Genomic DNA, 27976 nt, shown 5'->3' on the forward strand with positions numbered 1-27976 from the left:
TCACCAATCCCCTCAAATGGCACCTCCACTAGTGAAACTCAGAGTGCACGCCAATATCTATTTTTCATGATACACTGTGAGCTCGCCACTGGGTTCTTCCTGTGTCAGTGAGCAAGCACAAGAACAGGGATTTGAGGTTAGGGAGCGCTCATAGTGTGAAAGCCAGAGCTGTCAATCAAGATCAGGAACAGTACTGGACACACAATTCAGAGGATGTAATGGTGCACCAAGCCACTGGTCACACCATGAGGGCACCAAATCTGCTTATGAATTACAAATAAATTTAGCTGCCATTACACCTTACAAAAATGATATTACGGATATGATTTTTATAAAGGCTAGTCCCCTATATAAATGTTTAAGTAGCTGCGTTTGCATTTTGGGGTTGACAGACTCCCTTTAATGATAAAGCTAAGGCTTGGCTCCACTTTGTCTACAAGGAGTCACACTTTTTACAGTTATAAGCCACTGAAAACTCATATAAAATAAACAGCCTCATCAGCCACTTTATAGACAAAGTAGCCGATAGTATTTTTAGTATTTTAATTTTTTTTAAGCAAATTTTTCTCTAACTACCATTACCAACTCGTTACAAAAACTAGCCAAAGACATTACATAACTGTCACAAAATCCAATTATGTTGTGGCAATAAACATGCTGATTCTAGAGTGAATGTTTATGGGGGGGGATCAGAAACATTGCTGTCAGTTTAGCAAGTATTTGGCTGATATCTGTCTACAAAGTAACTAAAAATTATAGTAGACCTCACTCATGACATTTAAACAAATGCGTCATTGCTTACAACGGCTGTCACTTATTGCCAGTGGCCATCTCTAGTCATATCATCTTTATCTTTGATAAGGATTTTCTATTTTTTCCCTAATAGGCATCGATATTATCGTTGCCATTAAATTATTCAACCTTCATTGTAAATGAGGCTTATTAGCAAACTTATTATAATTTTATTTATAAACTCTCTGCAGTTTGTAATAAACCAATAGCAAAAAACTGTTTAACTGTCTGAACACAACTAATATAACAAGTGGTTTCTCCAAATTCGTAACTAAAAGAAACTTTTCCTGGCTTCTTCGGTCTCAGTAATATTTAACCTCTTTATGACATAGTAGAGCACCCTTTGGCTGTGATGACCTGCTGCATCGCCAGACACCACCTTCTGGCAACGTACCTGAGGAATTGTAGCCCATGTCACATGGGCAATGGCCCCCAGTTCACTAATATTCTGGGGTTGTCAAAAAAAAATGGTCTACAACGTTAATAAAAAAACACCACTGCTTTGCATCTACATGGACAAGGCCACAAAGATAGCAAAGGCACTGAATATTACTAGAGATTGAGTTGGAAACATGATTCACAATTTCAAAGTTTGGGCAGGGTCAGACGGATGTAGATTCTCTCATCTAAGGGAATCAGGAAGATTATGCTAATAACACTCTGATGAGAGCTGGATCAGACTGTGATCCGATTCTGTCGGATGAGGAAAAGATGGTGAAAAATGTCTCCATCTTCTCTGTTGTGTCAGTGCACGGAAATTTACTACTTTTCCCATAAATTCATTGACTTGCTTGACGGAGCGCGATCCGAATAGCAACTCAAACCTGGGTACGCAGTGACCTTTGGACATGTGCACAGCACTATGGGATAACATTGGTCCGAGTATAATCCAATGTTTTGCCAGACTGCACTCGGACAGCAGATCCGCTTGTCTGCCACTGCCCTGGAACACTGGACTACCTGAGCTGGGCAGCAAAAGGAAGCCATCAGTGGCTACCATCAACTGTAGCTAAAACTAATTTCTGTAGCAGGGCTTTGGAGTCGGAGTCACAGTCGTGGAGTCGGAGCCCATTTTGGTGGATTCGGAGTTGGAGTCAGTGTAATGGAAATTGAGGAGTCGGGGGTTTGGCTTACCCACTGTGGAGTCGGAGTCGTGGGGTCGGAGTAGGAGCCCATTTTGATGGAGTCAGAAGTTTGGCTTACCCACTGTGGAGTCGGAGTCGTGGAGTCGGAGCCCATTTTGGTGGATTCGGAGTTGGAGTCAGTGTCATGGAAATTGAGGAATCGGAGGTTTGGCTTACCCACTGTGGAATCGGAGTTGTGGGGTCGGAGTAGGAGCCCATTTTGGTGGAGTCAGAGGTTTGGCTTACTCACTGTGGAGTCGAAGTCGTGGAGTCGGAGCCCATTTTGGTGGATTCGGAGTCGGAGGTTTGGCTTTCCCACTGTGGAGTCGGAGTCGTGGTGTCGGAGCCCATTTTGGTGGAGTCGGAGGTTTGGCTTACCGACTCCACAGCCCTGTTCTGTACAGTACATATCGCTTTGCACTATTAGAACATTAAGTATAACACATAACATAATGGACATCTGCCTTGCAACTTTGGGTAATAAATCTCTCCCAACACACAAAAATTATTATACCGTACATGTCCTCAATTCCTACAGAAATGAAAAGATAAGACTCATCAAAATACTTGGGAACGATATCCAAGTCAATAATAATGAGAGAAACATCTGAGGGTCTTCCTACTCCAAGAACACAGCGGTCCTATGGGGTAACACAGCTGTATCATTGAATACCACGTATCACTGCACAGCTGGAACTATGAGTTCACTCATATACTATTACCAGATACATTGCTTTAATCTCGATTTCTTCATGTTGATATCTCTACCTCTGTGTCATCCCTTTGAAATGCTTTACTGTAAATATTAACGGATGCATGAATTATTATAATAATGTTATTATTAGGCAGCTTTAGATTTCTACAACTCAAAAAAAGCTGATAATGCAACTTTGAAAGTAGTTAAAAAGGAAGTTTCCAGCTTCGGAAAACCCTCTCCCTATTCACCGTCTTTATTGAAAAAAAACAAACTTTGTTCTACTCACCTTCCCCTGGTCCGGCACGGAGTCTCCTGGTGTTTGTAATGGTCTACAGCGCTAACCGCAAGCCACCAGCGCTGAAGCCAATAACTAAGTTCAGCGGCTCTGCCCAACTTGACGGCACAAGTCGCTGCAGCGCTGCCAACATGACGTCGGCATGGCAGACATTAACAAACACTGGGAGCAGACCCATGGATTGACCCAGAGAGGGTGAGCAGAGCACATATTTTTTAATTATTATTTTTGTTTTAAATACTGCCGCTGGGAGACAGAGGTTTTCTGAATCAGTAAAACACCTTTAATAAAAAAAAAAAAAAAAACAATCTTCCCACCCTGAGTGACAAAGTTTCAAGCACTTGATTTCTGAGGTTCTGTTTGCAGGGCCCTGCTGCACCTATACCTGCATTATTACATACCATCACCACCAATGAATTTTTTTTCTCGATCTCTTTTAATAACAGATTTTTAAAAAAAACTATGTTGGTTCTATTGTCAAATGGATACCAGCAACTCATGCAGAATCCCACTGACTGCAATGAAGTCCATTAGGGTCCTGATTACTGAAGAGCAAGCGTTCTTGGATAAGGTGTTATCTGAGCATGCTCGAGTGCTAATAGAGTATTGTCGGCGTGCTCTAATACTATGTTCGAGTCGCTGCGGCTGCATGTCTCACGGCTGTTTAATTTTTAAAATGTAAAGGATGACAATATATATATTTTTTTGCCTAAAATACAAGGGAAATGTGTCATCTTTAATGTTAGGCCTTTTAGAGATGATTTAATCTTAAAATTGCTTAACTGTTCACAACAACAGTAATTTTGACCAGGGGTGCCCAAACTTTTACCCGTGATTTTCATGGCTAGCATACATACCCATTAATGTATATGGCGCCATTCACATTACAGTGTTTTTTTTAACCGTGTGTCAGCAAACAAAATTACCGAGACATGTCCGTTTTTGATCGGCATCGCGGATATATCAGGTCTTTGGGTATTGCAAACATTCATGGACGGTACACGGATGGCATCAGTGTACAATCCATGTGCTGCCTGTGATTAATAATGTAATGAGGAGGAGAAACGTTTTCATTTATTTATTTATTTATTTATTTTTTTCACGCATGAAAATCACTGATGGTAAAAACGGACACTGGACAAACACTGATGAAACTGGGAATGCGCAGGCAATGATGGAGGCAGTCACTATCTCCATCCATATACTACAAGGAAACAACCTCCTAAGAGAATGAACCAAGTGTGAACAGGTGCAAGCTGCAGTGTCTGCAATAAAGGTGTTCTTAATTACCATTGGATCCTACCTTCCCTTAAATTTGTAGGCTCCAGGCCCAGGACAGGCAAGTGTGATAAGGGTAGGAGCAGTGGCATAACTGAAGCTCATGGGCCCCAATGCAAAAGCTCCAACGGGTCTCCCAATTATTGCAATATTTAATAGCATTGGTCTTTTCATATAGGCCATAGGAACTTTTGGGGTCTCTTGGGTTCCAGGGTCCGGTGATACCAACACCTGCACCTATTGGAGTTACGCCCCTGGGTAGAAGCAATTGCTTCATTTCTAGGCTAGCAGCCGCCGTGTGTTGGGTGACAGCTGAAGGGACCACTGTTTTCTACCGAGTGTCGCGGCTCCTTCGCTCTAAGTGTTGGCCGGATTCCAGAGGTTTGATTCATACAGATTAAACTATAATGACACATGGCATGAAGCCATCTTTGCTTGTGGTGGGAAAAATCCTTTTCAGTTTAGGCTGACTGTTTTCTATGTTATGCTCTGCGCTGTATATAAAAAAGAAGAGATTCATTACACAATTTCGAAACCAAATGTTTCTATGCAAAAAAAATGAAAACCTCTTTAAATTCAAAGCAAACCTACAGGAGCTACAAAAGCGCCCTCGAGGAAAAAGAAAAAAACTCAACAACCTAGCAATAATATACATGTAAAATGAAAGTACAAAAACATTTTTGCTGACTGTTTACTTACCCTGCCCCATTACCCTAAAGGCACCTATTTTAAAAGTATCGGATTCTACAAGCCAAGAAACATCACAAAGGAACCTTCTTCACCAACAAAGTTTGGCAGCTCTCGCCGCCTCCACATTTAAATGGCACATCTGCTAAATACCAGATGCCTGAAAGCCCGTCTTTATCTTGTGTCCCTTACAGAACTCCCACTCCTCTTGACCTCACTGCCGGGAACACAGCAGCCTGATACAGACTGTTAACCTACGCCGCTTCTCAGGAACAGGCCCAGTTTATTTTGCCATTTCTCTCATTTCTCTCTGTAAAATTGCAGAACACATGCACAGTGTGTTAGGACAATCAGACAGGCAAAAGAAATCTTCATATTTCCATGTTAACCAAATTTAATTGAAGAACTTAAAGCTTGGTGCCAGAGACTGGAACAAGAAACTCTTCAAGATTCTAGTCCTAGTTGCCCAATGGAAAATATCCACCTTCATTGATGTCATTATTTAACTTGTTTTTAAAACATGAGCACACTGAGTATATGTGGGATCTTTCATTGATCAGAGGTATGGGTGGGATTCTTCTTATGGTGGTTAACTAACGGAGAATTGGAGAAGACTGTGGACCTCAGTCAGGGGTTGAAACACCTAGTGCTCTTAAAAATGTCGGAACTTCATTCATCACTCTCCCCTTTTTTGCGGTCTGGCTCAATTCACACTGAGATGAGGTATTATGAAACAACTCACACATGGCCATTTTTTCTTTTTGTGTGCCATGTTAAAGTAACAGTTTGGTGACCTGCAGGATTTTTCCCCAGGTGGCCCTGTGGTTTTGAATCTTGAGCTCCTAACAACTGTGGACTTTTCCCTTTAGATTGGGTTACACTATGTAGCTATCTCACATATATCGTTCACAGTCACGCAATATCTGGAGGAGGTGATGATGGTAGATTGCACAATTCCTTCTGGTGAGGGCATACCTTGGCTGGCTTGACAGATGAATGCTGTCCAAAAATGTCAATAGCAGGAACGGCCGATCATCTAACGTGTATACCGTAGGACTGTCTCCTGAATTAAGCATGTTGATTTTAATGCTTGATACTTTTTTCCTAGGAAAAATAATCCACCTCCAAAAGAGTCTGACAGTAGCTTAAGGCCCCCATAAACATTATACCAAAGTTGACCAAAACCAAAGATATTGGCAAGATCTTCTGGCAGCCTAATGTGTATGGGGGCCTCTCAACTCTTCCCCAGCAGCTGATATCAGGGAAGAGAAGGATCAAGCACATTGGGTTTCTAATGGCCCATCCTTGGATAAAAGCTACTGCCTAAGGAGTCTTGCAGCGACTCTTAGAAGAAAACACAAAAGAGCTCAGCCAAGCCAAAATTTTCTGCAAATGGTGCAGTCAAAGAAGATGGCTGTCTACTGAACTATCATTTGGTTGACAGCTAGCTAATGTGCTTACATGCCATTATTTGGTGTTTCAATTTCAATGTATTTCAGGACTGAACAAGGTCCTTTGTCAAAAATAAGCGTTACAATATATGACTGTCAAAGATATTTGTCAGGCAGCTACTTACTATAACTCAAACTAAAGGAAGTCGTCTGGAGCACAAGAAAAAGACATATACTGTAGCTGCAGAACCTAATAATTTAGGTGCATAAACTACTATTTTTCCCACACATTCATGGAGGAGTCAGAAACAACTAATGGAACAGATGTCAATTATTTTGAGTGGAGAACGTTATTCTTACTTCTGTATATCAATTAAATGAGACAACGTATTGATAAATCGATCTACAGCTACTAAAAATGGTAGTCTCCATTAGTCAACATCTTGTTATATTTCTGTTACTGGATGATGAGATGATGGAGGTAGGGTACTGTGATCTGCATTTATTAGACTAATGGATGACCTCTTGCTTCTGGAGGGCAACCAATGTCCACTGAAGTCAGTGCAATGATTCAATGAGCAATTAGACAGCGGCTTAGATTAAAAGTTATCAAAGGAAGACATAGATCCCCTAGTCAAGAGAACCCTAAAATTAGTTTGTCTCATGATATTCCAAGTTTAAATGAGTTTTCAAACTCTAAAATTAGATTCTTTAAAACGATAACATTTATGATGTATTGTAAGATAGGCCTTTAATATTTGAAAGGTAGAAACCAAACCTGATGCCCCAACCCATCGAGACAATGGGCTGTGAGACGGTGGTACCAGACACAACATATAGTATGAATGAGCCACTGTGTCTAAATAAACAGTATAAGTTCAGTGTGTGCACATAGTGGATGGACTCCCACCGATCAAATATCAATGGCCTTTTCTAAGCTATAGTCCTGGGAAACCTTTGCAGTACTTTTCAATACTCCTAATTACCCTGATTTGATTCAATTCTCCGAATCTGGTTCAGTGCACTTTAAAGGGCTGGTCTGATCAGGACACAGAGAGTGCGCTGTCATTGTGCGCACACAAGGAACAGGAACTAGCCCAGCCCCTGAAACGAGCGTCACTGATGAGGGAGTGAGCAGGGGATCTGGCAGTGACCACAAACTCTGCCCCTTAGATGATGCTTTGTTTGAGTATCCCAGTATGCACTGGGATTCTCAAAGGAAGGGTCATCAAAAAGGAAGTGAAAAAAAAAACAGTTAATGTTTTAGGGACAGACAGGGAATTTTTAATTCAAGAATATTAGAAATAGTTTAGATTACGGCAATAAATAGATAGAGATTTAGGAGGAAAATTATTTTGGACTTCCGGCTATACCGTTAAGTGAACATCATAATTATTATTATTATTATTATTATTATTATTTATTTATATAGCACCATTAATTCCATGGTGCTGTACATGAGAAAGGGGTTACACACTGGTACAGAGGGGAGAGGACCCTGTCCTTGCGGACTTACATTCTATGGGATAGTGGGGAAGAGACAGAAGGTAGGGGTGATCATAGAATTTGTGGAATTAGAAGTCAGTAGAAACCACGGAGCGCCAAATACTTTGTGTTACATAATACAAACGATCAAGAATTACAAGCGAGAAACACATGAGGTATAGTAAAGAGGAGAAGGGCAGTATTTCATTCAAGGGCGGTCCCACTATACCAGACAGGTCACTTTCCCACACATACATCAGGAGGATCTTCACAGACACTTGGGAAAACTCCACTGATAAAGGATTATTACCAACATGAAAGCAAGTTTATGGTTGTCTGTTAAACTTCAACCAAAATAAACCCTGATAGATTGATTAGTGGGCTATAAGAGAATGCAGCCTATGAGGGTCTCTGATCTTAGGTGGCTCTCACAACTGATGTGAAAAATGTCCAGTTTTCTAATGTACGGTAATCATATATCTTCATGCTAAGAAGTCAGTTGGTTCTGTCTGTCAAGTGATTCATTGCGTTATCTCGCAATGATGTCCAGATGGAGATTTCATTATCTCGTGATCTGATGTCTGAGAACAGTTTTCTTCTTTACTGAAACTTTTCATATTATTAGACAGGACTTCACATTCTGAAATTAGGAGCAGAACAATAGAAAAGAGCTGATATATTGAAAATCTAAATTATTATTTTGATTACGTTTTCCAATATGAAATCAATAAATAATATACAACATACTTAATTTAGCTTTAAGTCACTTCCCTATACATCGTATGGACCAATAATACTTTATAGGAAAGGAAAGCTTAGCCTGCGTATTCTGTTGTGCTTTCCTATACAGAGGGCTAACGAAAATGTGTATTACTTGATAGATATGTCTTTTTTTTAGAATGGGAATTAATAGGCAATATATGCCACCGTGTGTCTATATAATTGAATACAGTACATGGTTCCATTTAAGGAATATGTTGAAGAATACTCTCATAATATAATTCAGACAACATGAAATGAAATGTGAATAATGTAATATAATGTCACTGATTATTGACAGATTTTTGGAAACTTTCGGCAAAAATATTGAAAAAAAATATATTGCTTTTACAATATTCTCAAAAGGGGTTTGTCTAGTGTTATTTTATATTCTATAGTTTAGACTTTGTTTCCAAGGTTACAAGCCACCTCTTTGTTGCATCAGAGGTGGATGGTTTTCTATGCAAGGAGTGAGTGCTTGTAAGCTCTTTTCTATTTAGCTTGCAAGCAAAGGCAGTGACACTGAAGCTCTGGCCAGTTTCAGTGTCACTATGCTCCCCTGATGTTAGCAGAACCGTGGAGCACACAGTTCCGAGAGCACAGGGCTCAGGGAGTACAGAGTTCCGAGAGCACAGAGTTCCGAGAGCACACGGTTTAGGCAGGCAGGTCAGCCATGTCACCAGGCCAAACTGTCAATCAAGCAGAGCACATAACCCACCCCCAACCACCCACTTTCCCAGGCAGGCAGGAAGCCAGGAAAAAGTGAAACGGTGCACTATTGAAGATCTACAATGACAAAACCCTAGTAATTAATATTGCTGTTGCACATTATGGCCACACCCAATGAACATTGTTTTATTTGGCAATTAAATCATTATCAACATATATGTGTGTCTATATACATATAGACACACACATATATATATATATATATATATATATATATATATATATATATATATATATATATATATAGACACACACACACACACACACACACACACACACACACACACATATATACACTCACCGGCCACTTTATTAGGTACACCATGCTAGTAACGGGTTGGACCCCCTTTTGCCTTCAGAACTGCCTCAATTCTTCGTGGCATAGATTCAACAAGGTGCTGGAAGCATTCCTCAGAGATTTTGGTCCATATTGACATGATGGCATCACACAGTTGCCGCAGATTTGTCGGCTGCACATCCCAAAGATGCTCCATACAAGGCAGGATGGATCCATGCTTTCATGTTGTTTACGCCAAATTCTGACCCTACCATCCGAATGTCGCAGCAGAAATCGAGACTCATCAGACCAAGCAACGTTTTTCCAATCTTCTACTGTCCAATTTCGATGAGCTTGTACAAATTGTAGCCTCAGTTTCCTGTTCTTAGCTGAAAGGAGTGGTACCCGGTGTGGTCTTCTGCTGCTGTAGCCCATCTGCCTCAAAGTTCGACGCACTGTGCGTTCAGAGATGCTCTTAGGCCTACCTTGGTTGTAACGGGTGGCGATTTGAGTCACTGTTGCCTTTCTATCAGCTCGAACCAGTCTGCCCATTCTCCTCTGACCTCTGGCATAAACAAGGCATTTCCGCCCACAGAACTGCCGCTCACTGGATTTTTTTTCTTTTTCGGACCATTCTCTGTAAACCCTAGAGATGGTTGTGCGTGAAAATCCCAGATCAGCAGTTTCTGAAATACTCAGACCAGCCCTTCTGGCACCAACAACCATGCCACGTTCAAAGGCACTCAAATCACCTTTCTTCCCCATACTGATGCTCGGTTTGAACTGCAGGAGATTGTCTTGACCATTTCTACATGCCTAAATGCACTGAGTTGCCGCCATGTGATTGGCTGATTAGAAATTAAGTGTTAACAAGAAGTTGGACAGGTGTACCTAATAAAGTGGCCAGTGAGTGTATATACACACAGTATATATAACATAAGCACAAACATAGATAAATAGATAGATATAGATTAATTGAACTGCCGGATTAACTTGTTGGACCCTTCCTAGGACCCACTAGTGGTATATACCCCTACAGCCCACTTAAACTAAGCTTCAATACTGGAATAACAATGTAAACAACTTAAATGACTTTTACATTGATGGCTTATCCTTAGGATAGGTCATCAATGTCTGGTTGGTGGGAGCACGATATCTGACAGTCCTGCTGATAAGCTGTTCCTGATGTCAGCGGCGGTTGGAACGGCTTAGATCGAGAGCTGTATAGTACACTTCCGTCGACTGTATAGTGGCCGGTGCTGGGTGCTGCACATCCACCACCGACTCAAATCAATAGTAGATGAACATGTAGTACCCGGCTGCGGCCACTATTCCATCAAAGCAGCTGTGTTGTGGCGCTCAATGACTGAGCAGTTCCGGCTGCTGCCGACACCAGGAACAGCAGATCGGCGGTGGTGCCAGGTGTTGCAAGCCCACCGATCAGACATTGATGACCTATACTAAGGACAGACCATCAATGTTAAAGTCCCTGACAACCTCTTGAACCAAGTCTTCAGTTAGGTTTTCTAAACTCTCAACTTCTAAACGTTGATTTCTAAACGTTGAGACCACAAGATGCATTTTTGCGGTCAAAACAAATTACAAGAAATTACACAGCAGTATGCTGAATTAATCATTTAGACGGATTTTGGGATACAAACCTTAAACATCTATCATACGGAAAATTGGAATCTCAATAAATAAATAAGGTTTTATATAGACACGTAATTAATCATCAATGATCCAAAACCCAATAGTCCCAAAATAAAACTAAATTGGCATTTGAAAAAGATTCACTAAAGTACAGTCTAATAACTTGATGGTAGAGCCCAAATGTAAAAGTGTAAAGAACCAAAGCATTTGTTTTGTACCAGGATTTATCATACTGAATCCGACCCTCAACCCAAAGTTATAAGGGTAACTGCCAACAATAACGTCTAGAATTCACAATCGTTTACTAATTTGGGGTTGCAAAGTGAGAACAGTACAAAACAATTACTGCCAGAAAATAATTCACATTACTCATTATCCCTAATTGTAACTGAGCAGGAAGGAACAGGATATTGAACTTAAGATAAATGAACCAGCATCAAGTCAGGAGAGAAATTTGCATGGTAATAGATTTCTAATTAAGTCAGACTACTGCCACAACAACTGACTGTTCACTGTTCAATCACCCTTAGGGCTGAGTGAGCTGGAACTTTTTTTTGCCACAGTTAGAAGTACTGCAGGTCAGGCTCTTTCATCTTCTTGGCAGTTAAACTGATAGGTTTTCGTGGGTCATGTCCTCTGCCAGATGTACTGCTTTATCTAAAGAGGATCTATCACCAGATTTCACATTATAAACTGTAAGCACTATTCTATAGAACTCTAAGGGCTCATTCACACATCCGTTTTTGCGTTCTGAGTTTTTTCACGGATTGCTCTCATACCTAAAATAGTCAACGGGGTTGTTTAATTATCTGTGATTCTTTGCGGGTCAAGTCAAGCAATCCATGTAAGATCATGGAAACATATCCGATATTGATCCGAGTGTCGAATCAAATTTGGGAAATGCAAGTCTACGAGTCTGTGAAAACTGCCGCAAAAAAGCCATAATGCACAGCAATGTAAAAATGTAATTGTTGTGCACATGTTCCATCTTATGTCACTTCTTTTAACCACTTCAGGGATCGGAAACTATGAAGTGGTTAAAAGTGGTGAAATGCCAACTCTTCTTGGAGTATAGAACAAAAGCCACCGGCTGAGAAGCCACCACAAGAACGACGACAAAGCTCAGGAAAATGTCAGTGTTACGTGTGCACATACCCAAATAAACAAATATATAGCGGTTGTGTAATTAATTTTAAATGTGAGTCCAAGAGTTCTATTTAATAGTATATGCTCCTTGTAATGTAAAATCTGATTAAAGTTCTCATCCACCAATATGTTATAATATATCTATGTAAGGGACCTAGGTATTTATTGCTCATATAGAGTTGAAAAATTCCTACTTCCCTTCACGAAGTGGATCTATCAGGTTAATATGCTGTCTATCTAAGGGAATAACCATTGAATAATTGGGGTAGGCAGTAGGCACAGACAGTACTACTGTGGTGGAAAGGCCACAGTTGGGTGGAAAGGACTCTCCTGATAGAGGAACTTTTGTAGGACCTCTCAATCCATATACAGCAATGGGGAAAATAAATAACGTTGTGACGTTGTGGACAAAGAGTAGTGGAAAAAATAAATCTAGCAGTTTATACACCCAGTCATCTGATAAGAGATCATGGTATAGAGGTCAGAAGAAAATCTGTTAAACCAGATGTAGACGTCCAAGAAAGTTTAACGATACATTGGTTATATTGACTAATGCAGTCAGACGAGACCGGCGCCCAGCACCGCTCTTTTGAAAATGATAAACTAAAGGTATCAGTATATAGTGTACATATAGGGATCAGAATTAAATAATGACTCCCAGGGAACAAATTACTGCCTCATAATAAATGACTATTTTCAGCCTCTGCTCACTGTCAGTGTCTGGAATAAATGATGCCAACATATTGGTGGCTACAAATAAGACTGAATATATCCCTCAGACCGAATAACCAAAATGCGTGGATACACAAGTTGCTGACATCCAATTTTTGGCCACCAGTTCTGTTGATCTATTGATTATATGGAACATTTGTAAAATAAAGCAAAGTAGCGAGCACACACGGAAAATGTCCACTTACTCTTTTGGTGGGTCCAGGTCTTCAGGCCGAGCTTCAAAGAACCTTAAGACCTCTTCACAGTGTGATATATGTGCTGGTAATTTAACTAAAGCCTGGAAAGTAAGAAAAAAATTGTAAGGCCATGCTTACATCTGCTTGGACACTACTTTGTAATTTCCATGAAGAAGATGTCCGATACCATGATCGAAACACAATTGGCCACATAATAGTCAATAGATCGGCTCAATCAGGCACCAATGGTGTCCTTCATGTGTCAGTGTTGAAACTGCCATTGTGTTTTTTTTTCAAAGGAAAAGGTAAAATATACTAAACTATGGAGCTTTGGTCCCAACCTACTGAGGCAGAGCTAGGCATATTGCGGCCACATCCAGCCCTCTGGCTGTTCCACTCTGGTCCGTGGACCCAGACAGCCGGAAGACTAAAACAGTGGCCCACGGGCTGCAGCATGCCCTCGCCCATCGTGAGTCTGCTGCTGCCCGCTGTCACAACTATCCACATCCTCGGGATGCAGACAGCAGTGAATATATTGGTGGAGGAGGGGCCGCCGGTTCCTTCTTACACCAATCAGCATTAGTGACGGTGCCAGCAGATGAGATTACGTCACTTCATCACGTGCACCGGAGAAAGCAGAGCACCGGGGGAACGGAAACAAGGCATGGTTTTTTTTTCAATGCGTATGGGATGTTTTTATGTGAGGGCTCATACTGTATATAGAAAGTCTACATAGGTGCAACACTGTATATAGGGGCAATGGTGGGTTCATTATATATATAGAAACTATATGGGGGCTCATGCTGTTTAAAGAGGGCTATGTGGGGGCTCATACTGTATATAAGAAGTTATGTGAGGGCTGATACTGTAAATAGAGAGACTGTGTGGGGTCTGATACTCTATATAGGGGGCTAGGTGGAGACTCATACTGTAAATATTAGGCTATGTGGGGACCTACTGTATACTGTATATTAGGCTATGTGGGGGCTTATTGTATAGAGGCGCTACGTATGCTGAGCAGAATTCAATTTCATCCTATTCGTTCGGCCCAGAACTACAGTCACAGTCTCTCATGTGGCCCCTCGAAAAGATTAATTGCCCACTCCTGTATGAAGATAGAAAGTTATATGCACAATTCTAATATCATGTCCATACCCTGCAATACTCATCAATGGGCCTCAGTCTCTTCACAGCTACATCACGTATATGGCTCCTCCGGAACAATATTTTACCTAAATTAAAAAAAATAATATTATAATATAAAATCCCCTGCAATATCAAAAGAACACACGGTAATAAAGCACAAATATGAGTGCAATATTTGCTACTATAGGATTGTTATTCCCCAACAAAACCTGCTGATAGCATACTTGCATTACTTTACAGTGAAGTGATGGTTATGTCTTATTATATCTTCTTCACTAACATGGATGCTTTATTCACTCGTGCAACCCTTTAGTCTTAGGACTCGCGCACATAATCGTAGATAATAATAATAATCTTTATATAGCGCTAACATATTACGCAGCGCTTTACAGTTTGCACACATTATCATCGCTGTCCCCGATGGGGCTCACAATCTAAATTCCCTATCAGTATGTCTTTGGAATGTGGGAGGAAACCGGAGTGCCCGGAGGAAACCCACGCAAACACAGAGAGAACATACAAACTCTTTGCAGATGTTGTCCAAGGTGGGATTAGAACCCAGGACTCCAGCGCTGCAAGGCTGCTGTGCTAACCACTGCGCCACCGTGCTGCCCTGCGAGAGATTCGGGCCTATTATGCTAATGACACTTGGCTCAAGGGTCAGAGTTTAAGCCAAGTGTTATCTTCATGTGATTCGATTCTCACGCATGCAAGGATCGTATCACAGGTATGGAGAAGATGGAGAACTTAATTTCTCCATCTTCTCCATTGTCTGAGTCTGCGGATGTCGAACTGCTCTCGGATGTCATCCATAACAATAATAATTTTATTTCTATAGCACCAACACATTCCACACCACTTTACATTTTAGAGGGGACTTGAACAGACAATAAAAGACATTACAGAAAAACAATAATCACATAAATCAACAGATACCAAGAGGAGTGAGGACCCTGCTCGCAGGCTACAGTTTATGAGGAAAAAGGGGAGACACGAAAGGTGGATGGTAACAATTGCTTGTATAGCGTTTAGTAAGAGGGAGACCGATTAGTAGAGAGTTGCAATAGTCCAGACAAGAATGAATAAGTGAAAGAGTAAGAGTTTTTGCAGAGTCGAAAGTAAGAAAAGGGCGAATTCTAGAAATGCTTTTGAGGTACAGATGACATGAGTGGGCGAGTGATCGGATATGGGAAGTGAAGGAAAGATCTGAGTCAAGTATGACCCCAAAACAGTGGGCATGTTGCTGGAGAGTAATGGTGAAACCACCCATGAAAATGGCAATATCGGCCATAAGTAGGTTAGTGGAGGGAGGAAACACAAGGACTTTAGTTTGAAATATAGGGAGGATATGATGTTAGAGACAGTGGAAAGACAATCACTGATGTTTTGTAATAATGCATATGTGACGTCAGGAGTAGAGGTGTATAATTGGGTGTCATCAGCATAAAGATGATACTGATAACTAAATCTACTGATTGTTTGTCCGATAGGGGTAGTATACACAAGGAGAAAAGGAGGAGGCCTCGGAATGATCCTTGAGGAACCCCGATAGTAAGGGGGAAAGGAGAGGAAGAGGAGCCAGCAAAATATACAGTGAAGGAGCGTTCAGAGAGAAAAGAGGAGAACCAGGAGAGAACGGTGTCCTTGAGGCTGATGGATCGGAGCATAGTGAGGAGGAGCTGGTGATCCACAGTGTTGAATGCTGCAGAGAGATCCAGGAGAATCAGGAGTTGGTAGTGACCACTAGATTTTGCTGTTAGTAGATCATTAGAGACTTTAGTGAGGGCAGTTTCAGTAGAGTGTAAAGAGCAGAAAGTGGATTGTGGAGAGCAAAGAAGAGAGTTATCTTAGAAATAGCGGATTAGACAGGAGTGGACCAAGCGTTCCAGGAGTATAGAGATGAAGGGAAGATTAGAGACTGGTCTATAGTTAGTGGCACAGTTTTGGTCCAGGCATGACTTTTTAAGTAATGGATGTATGTTGGCGTGTTTAAATGAGGAGGGAAAGAGACCGGATGAGAGACAGAAGTTGAATATTTTAGTTAGGCGAGTGGTGACAGCCTAGGAAATGGACTGGAGGAGATCCGAGTGCAGTCCGATGTTTCACATGCACCCATAGACATTGTAGTATAGTGACCCCTGTGGCAGCTAGGGGGCGCTGTGTGTGCTCCTTGGGATATGCATGGAGGCATATTTGTCATAATTGTGGTAAAACAGTGACCGGCAGTGTTGTGAATGGCCGATATGTGTTGCAGAGGGGGTCTGCATGGTAAGTCTGATGCAATGTTGTTGTTCTGGGACCTGTAGTCCCTCAAGAGTGTATATCTATGGTGTAGTTGTAAGGGAGACTTACTAGGCTAGTTGTGTGAGATGGGTGGGACAAACTAGCCACACATCCACGCTCCCACCTGGGGGAGTGGTTAGTACTATATAATGTGACTGAGGGATGGTCACAAGGGCTCTGAGTGTGGATCTGAATGGTCTGTGCTGGAAGGTCCTGGAGAGAGCCCCATGTGTTGAGAGTGTCGGGTCCCTGAAGAGCACATGGCAGGGGCTCTGGACCTCGCACAGACCAGACTGTGGAACGGATGGAGATCCGTGTTATACTGACCGGGGTCAGAGTGAGAATGTCTGAAGGATGCCTCTGAGGAAGAGAGGTATCCGAGAACCTGTGCAGCAATGGCAGGTAAATAATGGAGATTTGTGTTGTACTGACCGGGGTCAGAGAAAAGGAAAGACAGAGTGTGAACGGCTGAAGGATGCCTCTGGTGAAGAGAGGTATCCGAGAACCTGTGCGGCACCAACAGGTAACGGGAAGGAACCGTGTTGTACTGACCGGGGTCAGAGTGAAAGAAAGTGAGAGACATTGTGTCTGGGGCACCTCTGAGGCCAAGAGGTGTCCAGGAACCCGTGAAGGTTGCCAATGGGTAACAGTCTGAAAACCGTGTGTAATGCTGACCGGGGTCAGAGACGAACTATGGTGAAGTTGAATACGTTCAGTTGGTGTTCAAACTGTTACTAAGTTCCTGTGGATGTGGTTTATGTTGTGAGAAATAAACGTAAAAGACTGTTTTGATAGAAAACCGTGCCCGAATGCGTTAATCCCATGCCTAGCGAGTGTCCCCCAAGACACGTAGTAGGTGCTATGCTACAACATGTATGGGTGCACATGGTCTGAACAATGGAGATCTGCACTGCCCCATAGTACAACATTGGTCCAAGCGCTATCTGATAAAACATTGGAGAGCACTCAGCTGTGTTACACTCTCACGTGACCAAGTATTTTTAAAGCAATATATGTGTTTGTGTAACAACAAAGTATCATTTGTGTGTATTTGTTTCCTCAAATTGTGGTCTTTTTGAGCTTAGAATTTCTGCCTTATCGATTGTTTAAAAACAGTGATCTCTACAAGTTTTTTGCATTTCATATCAACTTACATAAAGTCTGAACCAGTTATATATTGTGAAGAAGATACACACATCTGTATAAGAAGGAGTTTTACGCTTTAATATATACAATATGATCACTAAGAATTGTTTTATCATATGACATGAACTGAATTGAGCCTAGAATGAGGCATATATAAGTACAGCGACCAGATTTGTGGCACTGAAAGAGTAAAAACCAACCACACCTTTAGTTTGCAGGAAATTTATCATGCTATATTGCGCTGATTAGTAGTGTGGATATACAAAACTGGGGATTGATGTACCCCTGTGGTTATGTACACATAAACTGAAAGAATTACTGAAACATTTAATTCCATTTTTTTTGTTTCTTTAAAAATGTAAAATCTCGGCTAAATCTGATACTAGACGATGGAGCCAAATCCAGTGTACCACTGTGTAGCCAACACATTCATGTTCATCAGATTTATCATTTCTAACCCACTGAGTAGTAAATAGACATTACAAAGATCCTATTTAAAAAGATCCCATGCTGCTTCATCTGGAAAGTGCCAAGGTTTTTGAAAAACTAGTGACCTTGCTAACATACTGTACGCTAAGACGCACAACGGTGTCCAAGAAAATCCATCTATCTCAACACTGGGACCATTGTGCATTTACATGGAAATCATTTACCCAACTGGTGAACAGTGTGGTGTCTTGACAATCCAGTACCTCTCAGAAGCGGTCCAGGGATCTGTATTCCCCAAATGGGACATGCACAATACATTTAGACAGTGTTCCTCAAATCAAATTTGTTATTAGCAAGTAATATTTATTTGGCATACAACAAAAGAGAGTTTGACAGTGACCGCTAGTGTGGCTCCTTGGCATGTTCAATGTTTTGCTATCTTCTTACAGCCTTCTCCTGCTTTGTGGGCCTCCACCATTTTCATTTTCAGAGCGCTAGGCAGAAGAACCCATGGCTGCTGTTTTTTTTTTACACAAGGTTAGAGCAGGCTGGGTTTTTATAAAGCTGGAAAAATTTGCATCACCTGGCCTTTCCTAATGATGATCGTGAACAAACCAAAACCCTAACAATTAATTAATTAATTAAGTCTGAAATCTTGGTCAAAGTTATCTGAGCACACAAATCTCCACAGATGCCCAAACTTTTGCATAGGCCCATTTTCCTTTTTGGAATTTTTAAAATGTAAAAGATGAAAATAGATACATTTTTTGCCTAAAATACAAAGGTAATGTGTCATGTTTAACTTTAAGGAATCATTTAATCTTCAACTTGCTTAACTGATCACAAACACAGTAATTTTGACCAGGGGGTGCCCAAATTTTTACATGCCACTGTAATGGTACTGTGTAACAAGGCTTACCAAAAAAATAAGACATGGCCTTTAAACAAAAAAATATGTGAAGAAGCTCTAATTTTAAGGGGAATACTGATTGGATACTGATGAATACCACTCAGAACACATGGACAGGAGCTCAAGGTAATTTTTTGACTACCCATCTCCTTTCTATGATTCTTAGGTTTTAAGGTTTATGGTGAGTTGGTGGCATTTGCTTTAAAGTCCAGACTGGATCATGGGTATCAACAGAAGCGATCATAAACAGAAGAGGGCTTTTGTGGAAGAACAGTATAAGGGTCCTTTGTATTCCAATACCTCATCATAACGCACAATTCCGCCTTGTTTTGGAGGTGGAAGTGGGTCCCTTTACCTCTTGGGCCAGATTGCACCAATGGTATGTCCACCCATGAATATCAAACCTTGCACCTGACATCAGGTTTTATCTAGTGCTAACAGAATATATCCTTCCGAATTAGGATCCTAATGATCCTTTCAATACTAAACTGAATGCCAGGATACCTCTAAAAAGAAAATGTATTCACTGCTGCCCTGCATGTTACTAAGCACTGAGTGGTCCCATGGGTGTGTTTGGACCAACCTCGAAGCCTGCTGCGAACTCGCTAATCTGGCCACTCAGCCTTTGATTGATGGGCCCGGTTTAGCGCAGTTCACAATAAGCACCGAGATTGGCCTATAAACGCTCAGAAATCTTGCAATTTTCACGTTGGCCACCGAGCTCAACACTACAATCACACTTCCTTTTCTGAGCACATGAGTTTTCAGCAGTCTCATTATCATCACATACAGGATTTACAATGATAGCTCAGAGTACAGTAAATAACACAAGATCCACAATTGAAAATAATTGATGGTCACAGCTCACCTCTTCCCCCTTACATCACAATGACCTTTGCCCAAATTAAAGTATAAGCACAAAGCTCTGGTGTAGAAGTCAATGCATTACTCTACTGTTACCTATGTCCAAGTGGATGCAGAAAAGGAAGTCTAATACTAATGTTACGCATGTGGTTCTGGAGCCACTGTGCCATGGTTTGGGGAGAGCCTGGAGAAACGTAACTAAGTGTGCACCTGACTCTTTGCTAGAGCCCCTGATGATGGGGTTAGATTTGACACGAGGTGCTACTCCACAACAGACCCATGTAGCCACGGCAGCTGACCTCCACAGGGAACAGGGAAGAAGGACAGGCCAGTAACAGGTTAGTGAGGTGGTACAGTCCAAGCAAGACTGGAACAAGAGTGCGGGATGGCCACAATACGGGATCAAAAAGCAAGTTCTCAGGTACTAGTTCTGACTGGGTAGAAAAGCAGCACATAAAAAGGACAGATGGATCAGAATCAGGACTGGGCACATGCAGGATGGATTCGGGTATGGGAATAGCAAAGCGCAAAGGATCAAGGGCACAGGAACCCTACAACTAACTACAACAACTAACAAAGAATCACCAGGACCAACTAAGTTGCAAAGGCAGGATGCCTTATATACAAGACAGCTGGGGCTGTCTTTAGCAATGTGCGAGCTGGCCCTTTAAGAATCAGGGAGTGCCCGTGCATGCACGCGGATGGGTATGTACACTCATCGGCATCCCTGCAGGGAGGAGGAAGAGGCCACGTGACGGGGCGGTGTCCTAACAACTAGGCTTAGTGGCCAGTGTAAAAATGACAAGAACTTTTTTTATTTTTTTTTTAATATCAACATGGGACATTATACAAAAAGTCAAAAATAATAATTTCAAAACTTAAAAATAAAAAGTACATGCTAATGTAGAAGGAAACCTACAGCTGGAAGAGGCTTTAGAGTTTAAACCAAATAAATAAAAGATGTAACTGAAAGGGAAAAAAAAGAGTTTAGCCAAAAACCACACTAAGGAAAAATCTGGAATAATAAGAGCACTAAAGAGATTCACAATGAATAATCACTTCCATCTCTCACATTATTGTCTTCAAAACAAAAATAAGAAAACAGCTGTAAAATGTGACAAGACAACTGATGTTTTCAAAGGCACCAGTTCCAATCTTTATCAAAAGGGAAAATTAGGCAAGTTGGATTTTTTCACAATTTTCACATCAGAATCACTGATGTATCATAAGTTGAAACGAGGACCCCAGAGCTCTTGTGAATACTGATTAATAACCTCCCCACTCAGAACACATGGACAGGAGCACTGGGTAATTTTTTGACTACCTGTCTCCTTTCTATGATTCTTAGGTTTTAAAGTACATGGTGAGTTGATGGCATTTGCTATAAAGTCCAGACTAATCACTACTAGGACAACCCCTTCTTAAACGAAATGTTTGGCCCGATAATATAATGAAGTCTATACTCACCTCCAGAGCCGGCTCAGTTCCAGCGGTGTCTGCACTCACGGTCCCGGGGCTGTAATGTGGTGGAATGACACATGATGCCAGGTGCCCAATCAACGCTGGCGTCACTGTCTCCGCCTTCGGACAAACTGAACATCAAGAGTAAGTCCGGGATGAACTGCAGCCATGTCTGGGGGAGACAGTGACGCCAGTGTTAATTAGGTGCATATGTCACATCGTCACATCTCACAACATCGCATCACAGCCCTGGAACAACGAGTGCCAACATCACGGGAATGGCACCAGCACGGGAGGTGAGTATAAAGGAGGCTATGTGTGGGCTCATACTGTATACAGAAGGCTATTTACTGGCTAATACTGTATATAGGAGGCTATGTGTGGGCTCATACTGAATGTAGGAGGCTATGTGCGGGCTCATACCACATATAGCAATATAGGAGGCTATATAGGGGCTCATACTGCTTATAGGAGGCTATGTGGGGGATGCATACGATATATAGGAGGCTATGTGCAGGCTCATACTGTATATAGGAGGTATGTGCAGGCTCATACTGCATAGAGGAGGCTATGTGCAGGCTCATACTGCATAGAGGAGGCTATGTGCAGGCTCATACTGCATATAGGAGGCTATGTGCAGGCTCATACTGCATAGAGGAGGCTATGTGCAGGCTCATACTGCATATAGGAGGCTATGTGCAGGCTCATACTGCATAGAGGAGGCTATGTTCAGGCTCATACTGCATATAGGAGGCTATGTGCAGGCTCATACTGCATAGAGGAGGCTATGTGCAGGCTCATACTGCATATAGGAGGCTATGTGCAGGCTCATACTGCATAGAGGAGGCTATGTTCAGGCTCATACTGCATATAGGAGGCTATGTGCAGGCTCATACTGCATGTAGGAGACTATGTGGAGGCTCATACTGCGTAAAGGAGGCTATGTGCGGGCTCATACGTATATAGGAGGCTATTAGCAGGTTCATACTGCATAGAGGAGGCTATGTGCAGGCTCATACTGCATATAGGAGGCTATGTGCAGGCTCATACTGCATGTAGGAGACTATGTGGAGGCTCATACTGTATAAAGGAGGCTATGTGCGGGCTCATACGTATATAGGAGGCTATTAGCAGGTTCATATTGCATATAGTAGGCTATATAGAAGCTCATAATGTACAGTACAGACCAAAAGTTTGGACACACCTTCTCATTTAAAGATTTTTCTGTATTTTCATGACTATGAAAATTGTACTTTCACACTGAAGGCATCAAAACTATGAATTAACACATGTGGAATTATATACTTAACAAAAAAGTGTGAAACAACTGAAAGTATGTCTTATATTCTAGGTTCTTCAACGTAGCCACCTTTTGCTTTGATGACTGCTTTGCACACTCTTGGCATTCTCTTGATGAGCTTCAAGAGGTATCACCAGGAATGGTCTTCCAACAATCTTGAAGGAGTTCCCAGAGATGCTTAGAACTTGTTGGCCCTTTTGCCTTCACTCTGCAGTCCAGCTAACCCTAAACCATCTCGATTGGGTTCAGGTCTGGTGACTGTGGAGGCCAGGTCATCTGGCGTAGCACTCCATCACTCTCCTTCTTGGTCAAATAGCCCTTACACAGCCTGGAGGTGTGTTTGGGGTCATTGTCCTGTTGAAAAATAAACGATGGTCCAGCTAAACGCAAAACGGATGGAATAGCATGCCGCTGCAAGATGCTGTGGTAGCCATGCTGGTTTAGTATGCCTTCAATTTTGAATAAATCCCCAACAGTGTCACCAGCAAAGCACCCCCACACCATCACACCTCCTCCTCCATGCTTCACAGTGGGAACCAGGCATGTAGAGTCCATCCGTTCACCTTTTCTGAGTCACACAAAGACACAGTGGTTGGAACCGAAGATCTCAAATTTGGACTCATCAGACCAAAGCACAGATTTCCACTGGTCTAATGTCCATTCCTTGTGTTCTTTAGCCCAAACAAGTCTCTTCTGCTTGTTGCCTGTCCTTAGCAGTGGTTTCCTAGCAGCTATTTTACCATAAAGCCCTGCTGCACAAAGTCTCCTCTTAACAGTTGTTGTAGAGATGTGTCTGCTGCTAGAACTCTGTGTGGCATTGACCTGGTCTCTAATCTGAGCTGCTATTAACCTGCGATTTCTGAGGCTGGCGACTCAGATAAACTTATCCTCAGAAGCAGAGGTGACTCTTGGTCTTCCTTTCCTGGGGCGGTCCTCATGTGAGTCAGTTTCTTTGTAGCGCTTGATGGTTTTTGCCACTGCACTTGGGGACACTTTCAAAGTTTTCCCAATTTTTCGGACTGACTGACCTTCATTTCTTAAAGTAAAGAAGGCCACTCGTTTTTCTTTACTTAGCTGCTTTTTTCTTTCCATAAAACAAATTCTAACAGTCCATTCAGTAGGACTATCAGCTGTGTATCCACCAGACTTCTGCACAACACAACTGATGGTCCCAACCCCATTTATAAGGCAAGAAATCCCACTTATTAAACCTGACAGGGCACACCTGTGAAGTGAAAACGATTCCCGGTGACTACCTCTTTAAGCTCATCAACAGAATGCCAAGAGTATGCAAAGCAGTCATCAAAGCAAAAGGTGGCTACTTTGAAGAACCTAGAATATAAGACATTTTCAGTTGTTTCACACTTTTTTGTTAAGTATATAATTCCACATGTGTTAATTCATAGTTTTGATGCCTTCAGTGTGAATGTACAATTTTCACAGTCATGAAAATACAGAAAAATCTTTAAATGAGAAGGTGTGTCCAAACCTTTGGTCTGTACTGTATATAGGAGGCTATATGGGGGTTCATACTGTATACAGGGAGCTATGTGGGGCTTATAATGTATATAGGGAGTTATGTCAGTGCTCATACTGTATATAGGTAGCTATATGGGGGCTTATACTGTATATAGGGAGTTATGTGGGGTTCTTATTGTATGTAGGGGGCTACAAACTTACAATATGTACTTTTTTGTGGATTTAGCATTTAGTTATATACGCACAGTTGTTTAGAACTGCTTCACATCTATGTTGCATAGAGTCAACCAACTTCTGGCCCCTGTTAACTCTTATTCCAGCACATGATGTTTGAATTAAATCCCACAATTGTCTGGCATTTGTTCGCTTCGCCTCAGAAATGGCATTTTTAATATCACCCCACAAGTGTTCTATCAGATTGGGCTGGCCACTGCATAACCTCATGCGGCGACATCTCAAATCCGCTTTGAAAAATCCTGCCGTTGCACAGTGTATCGTGGATCTGCTCATATGCAATGACGAGTGGCGCCCCATGCTTGCGCTGTGTCAGGCGGCTTTGGCCGCATATAGTCAGTGAAACTGGGTACTACACACAGCTTCAGTGCTCATGCATGGGGAGGCACTCGTCATGGTGCATGCACATCTCCCCTCTCACAAAACACTGCACAAGAGATGGATTTTTCAAAGTGGATTTGAGCGACGTTGGCGCAACCCCAGGAACATCATTCAAATAGCATGGGTGGCGACAACCGTGACTGAATGAAATGAAGCACACCCATAGGACTAAATGAGCATCTATGATCTAACTATATAAAGTGCTTTTTGCACATGATTAGACCCCCATTTTTGATGAAAAAAAACAAGTTAGTGATGCACAATGAATCACTAACAAAGCACTAGACCCATGGACAAGAGTAGCATTGTTTTGTAAAAAAAAAAAAATCAAACAGGGTAGGGTTTTCTTTTCTAGAACCCTATTTTGCAATACTGGACAACCTATTTACCACATATAATTCACACTATCTAGTCTCGCTTGTTCAGATACACATGACAGTGACCTCACCACAAGCCATGAGATAAGTCATGTGGCTGCCGCAATCCTCTTCCTAGTATACAGTATTCGAGATCCGGCACTGAGGTCTCCTTATGTCACTGTGATGCCACAGCATTTCCCCCTCCAGCTGTATTTCAGAACTAAATTATGTATTTTTGCTTCTAATACTGAGTGAAACATTTACTTCACACAGGTCAACAGTGGGAAATCTTGGGGAGGTGACATGAGATATTGTAGACAATCCTAAACAACATATAGGCATGTTTCCCTCTAGTTACTGACAAGCAGAATTGCACAGATACTATATACTCTACCCTTATGAATGTAGTAAATTCTACCTAAAACTCCCTTGTGTTTATGATTTTGTGTCACGTAATGCACTGAGCTATAACAATTTTATTGTCCCAACGTGATGCAGGACTAAAAATACTTTATTGTGGTAAAAATACCATTTACAGCCATTAATAAAACCACATCAATTATCTACACACAAATAGTTCCAATGTATCTGACCTATGAAAACACAACAACAGAGAACTCAGATGTTAAAGATTACAGTATTATTTAGATTTTTGTAGGGACAGATAACACAGTGGTTGCACTTTAGTCAGGGTGCACTTTTCTGTATTTAGTATTCTGTATTTAATGCCGGTATGAATTGCCACAGGGTTGTAATTTGGTTTCATCAGTTCATAGCACATTTTCGCGGGAGGATTGTAGTTTGTCTATGTAACTTTTGGCAAAGTTCATTCACTCTTTTTTTAAGTCTTTAAGTAGTGGGGTCCTCCTTGACCTTTTTTTTCCATAGGTCTCTATTTGTTCAGTGTGAGTCCAAGTTGAAATCTTCATTCTTGATGACTCCAGTTCAGGCTGACATTTTATGGATTTCTTACGTAGGCACTTTGCTGCATTTTTAACCAATCTTTAAAGGATTCTCTTATCATTTATCCTTTTCCATCATGTCCTGGAAGGTTCTTGACTAGTGTTGAGCGATACCGTCCGATACTTGAAAGTATCGGTAAGTATCGGCCGATACCGGCAAAGTATTGGATCTAATCCGATACCGATACCCGATACCAATACAAGTCAATGGGACACCAAGTATCGGACGGTATCCTGTATGGCTCCCAGGGTCTGAAGGAGAGGAAACTCTCCTTCAGGCCCTGGGATCCATATCAATGTGTAAAAGAAAGAATTAAAATAAAAAATAGGGATATACTCACCTCTCCGACGCAGCCTGGACTTTACCGCCATAACCGGGAGCCGTTGTACCTAAGAATGCGCGCTTGAAGGGCCTTAGATGACGTCACGGCGCTCTGATTGGTCCGTAGCGGTCGCGTGACCGCTACGCGACCAATCACAAAGCAGTGACGTCACCTAAGGTCTTTCAAGCGCTTAAAATACCTTAGAAGACGTCCGCAGCTTCTGATTGGTCGCGTAGCGGTCTCGTGACCGCTACGCGACCAATCACAAAGCAGTGACGTCACCTAAGGTCTTTCAAGCGCTTGAAAGACCTTAGGTGACGTCACTGCTTTGTGATTGGTCGTGTAGCGGTCACGCGACCGCTACGGACCAATCAGAGTGCCGTGATGTCATCTAAGGCCCTTCAAGCGCGCATTTTTAGGTACAACGGCTCCCGGTTACGGCGGTAAAGTCCAGGCTGCATCGGAGAGGTGAGTATATCCCTATTTTTTATTTTAATTCTTTCTTTTACACATTGATATTAATCCCGATACCGATTCCCGATACCACAAAAGTATCGGATCTCGGTATCGGAATTCCGATACCCGCAAGTATCGGCCGATACCCGATACTTGCGGTATCTGAATGCTCAACACTATTCTTGACCGATTCATAGATAGCAAATTTCTTGACTACAGTTGGAACATTTGGTGTAGCGATGTCAAGGTCGTTGAATCTAGTCTTGAACCGTGTGGACTGCTTGTGGTAGGTGATAATAACATCATATCTGGTATGCTCAGACAGTTCTCGCAATTTTCGTATTGCATTTTTGTCTCTGGTCAAGTTTTTATTTATTTTTGTGACTTGTGCTTTTCTGAATCACATGATATCTATCCAAAGAGTTTCACTAAAATATTTACTTCCGGAGATCTTTTACACTGTACTTAATTTTCACTGGTGCCAATAATGTTGACCACAGTTGCAAATCTAACTAATAACTGCTTAGACAACAATTACGTAGATCTTTAAGGTGGATTATTCACTTTACATGAACCATATAGAAAAAAAATATCTCAGCATATATTTTTTAAAAGCTATCCAGTTAGGCCAGTCCCTTTTTTGTTAGAAGGATTCCTCTATTATAATGGTGTCCCTGGGTAAGGACCCCCAGCAATGATCGTTAATGTGATGGAACCCAGAAGCCAGTGTTCTCTAAAGGGCATCCGCAGGGAAAACAAAGCTTTGCACAGCTACTATTAGGAGTTTTTCAGGCTAAAAATATTGATAACTTATCCTTAGGGTAGGGTCACAAGACTGTATTTTCTCCATCCGAGAAAACCGGTCCGATTATGCTACTCACGCTTTCATCAAACTCTGGACAGAGTTTGATCAGAGTGGGATCCGATTTTCTCAGATGCAGAGAGTTAAAAATTATATATATATATATATATATATGTATATATATATACCGTATATATATATATAAAAGGTTTTTAATTTT

The 27976-nt window shown here is 41.6% G+C and overlaps 1 protein-coding gene across 3 annotated transcripts in view; it reads right to left on the reverse strand.

Annotated features, from left to right (window-relative positions):
- SH3PXD2A (SH3 and PX domains 2A) overlaps window positions 1-27976 on the reverse strand; it is a 337450-nt gene that overhangs the window by 140762 nt on the left and 168712 nt on the right. For all 3 annotated transcript variants that reach the window (XM_077258689.1, XM_077258687.1, XM_077258686.1), the window contains exons 4-5: window positions 14377-14453; window positions 13231-13322 (exon numbers count right to left, since the gene is read on the reverse strand). In XM_077258689.1, coding sequence (XP_077114804.1) covers window positions 13231-13322; window positions 14377-14453 — 169 coding nt within the window. The remainder of the gene's footprint in view (window positions 1-13230; window positions 13323-14376; window positions 14454-27976) is intronic.

This window comes from Ranitomeya variabilis, chromosome 4 (genome assembly GCF_051348905.1).
Source record: "Ranitomeya variabilis isolate aRanVar5 chromosome 4, aRanVar5.hap1, whole genome shotgun sequence".
Classification (NCBI taxonomy): domain Eukaryota; kingdom Metazoa; phylum Chordata; class Amphibia; order Anura; family Dendrobatidae; genus Ranitomeya; species Ranitomeya variabilis.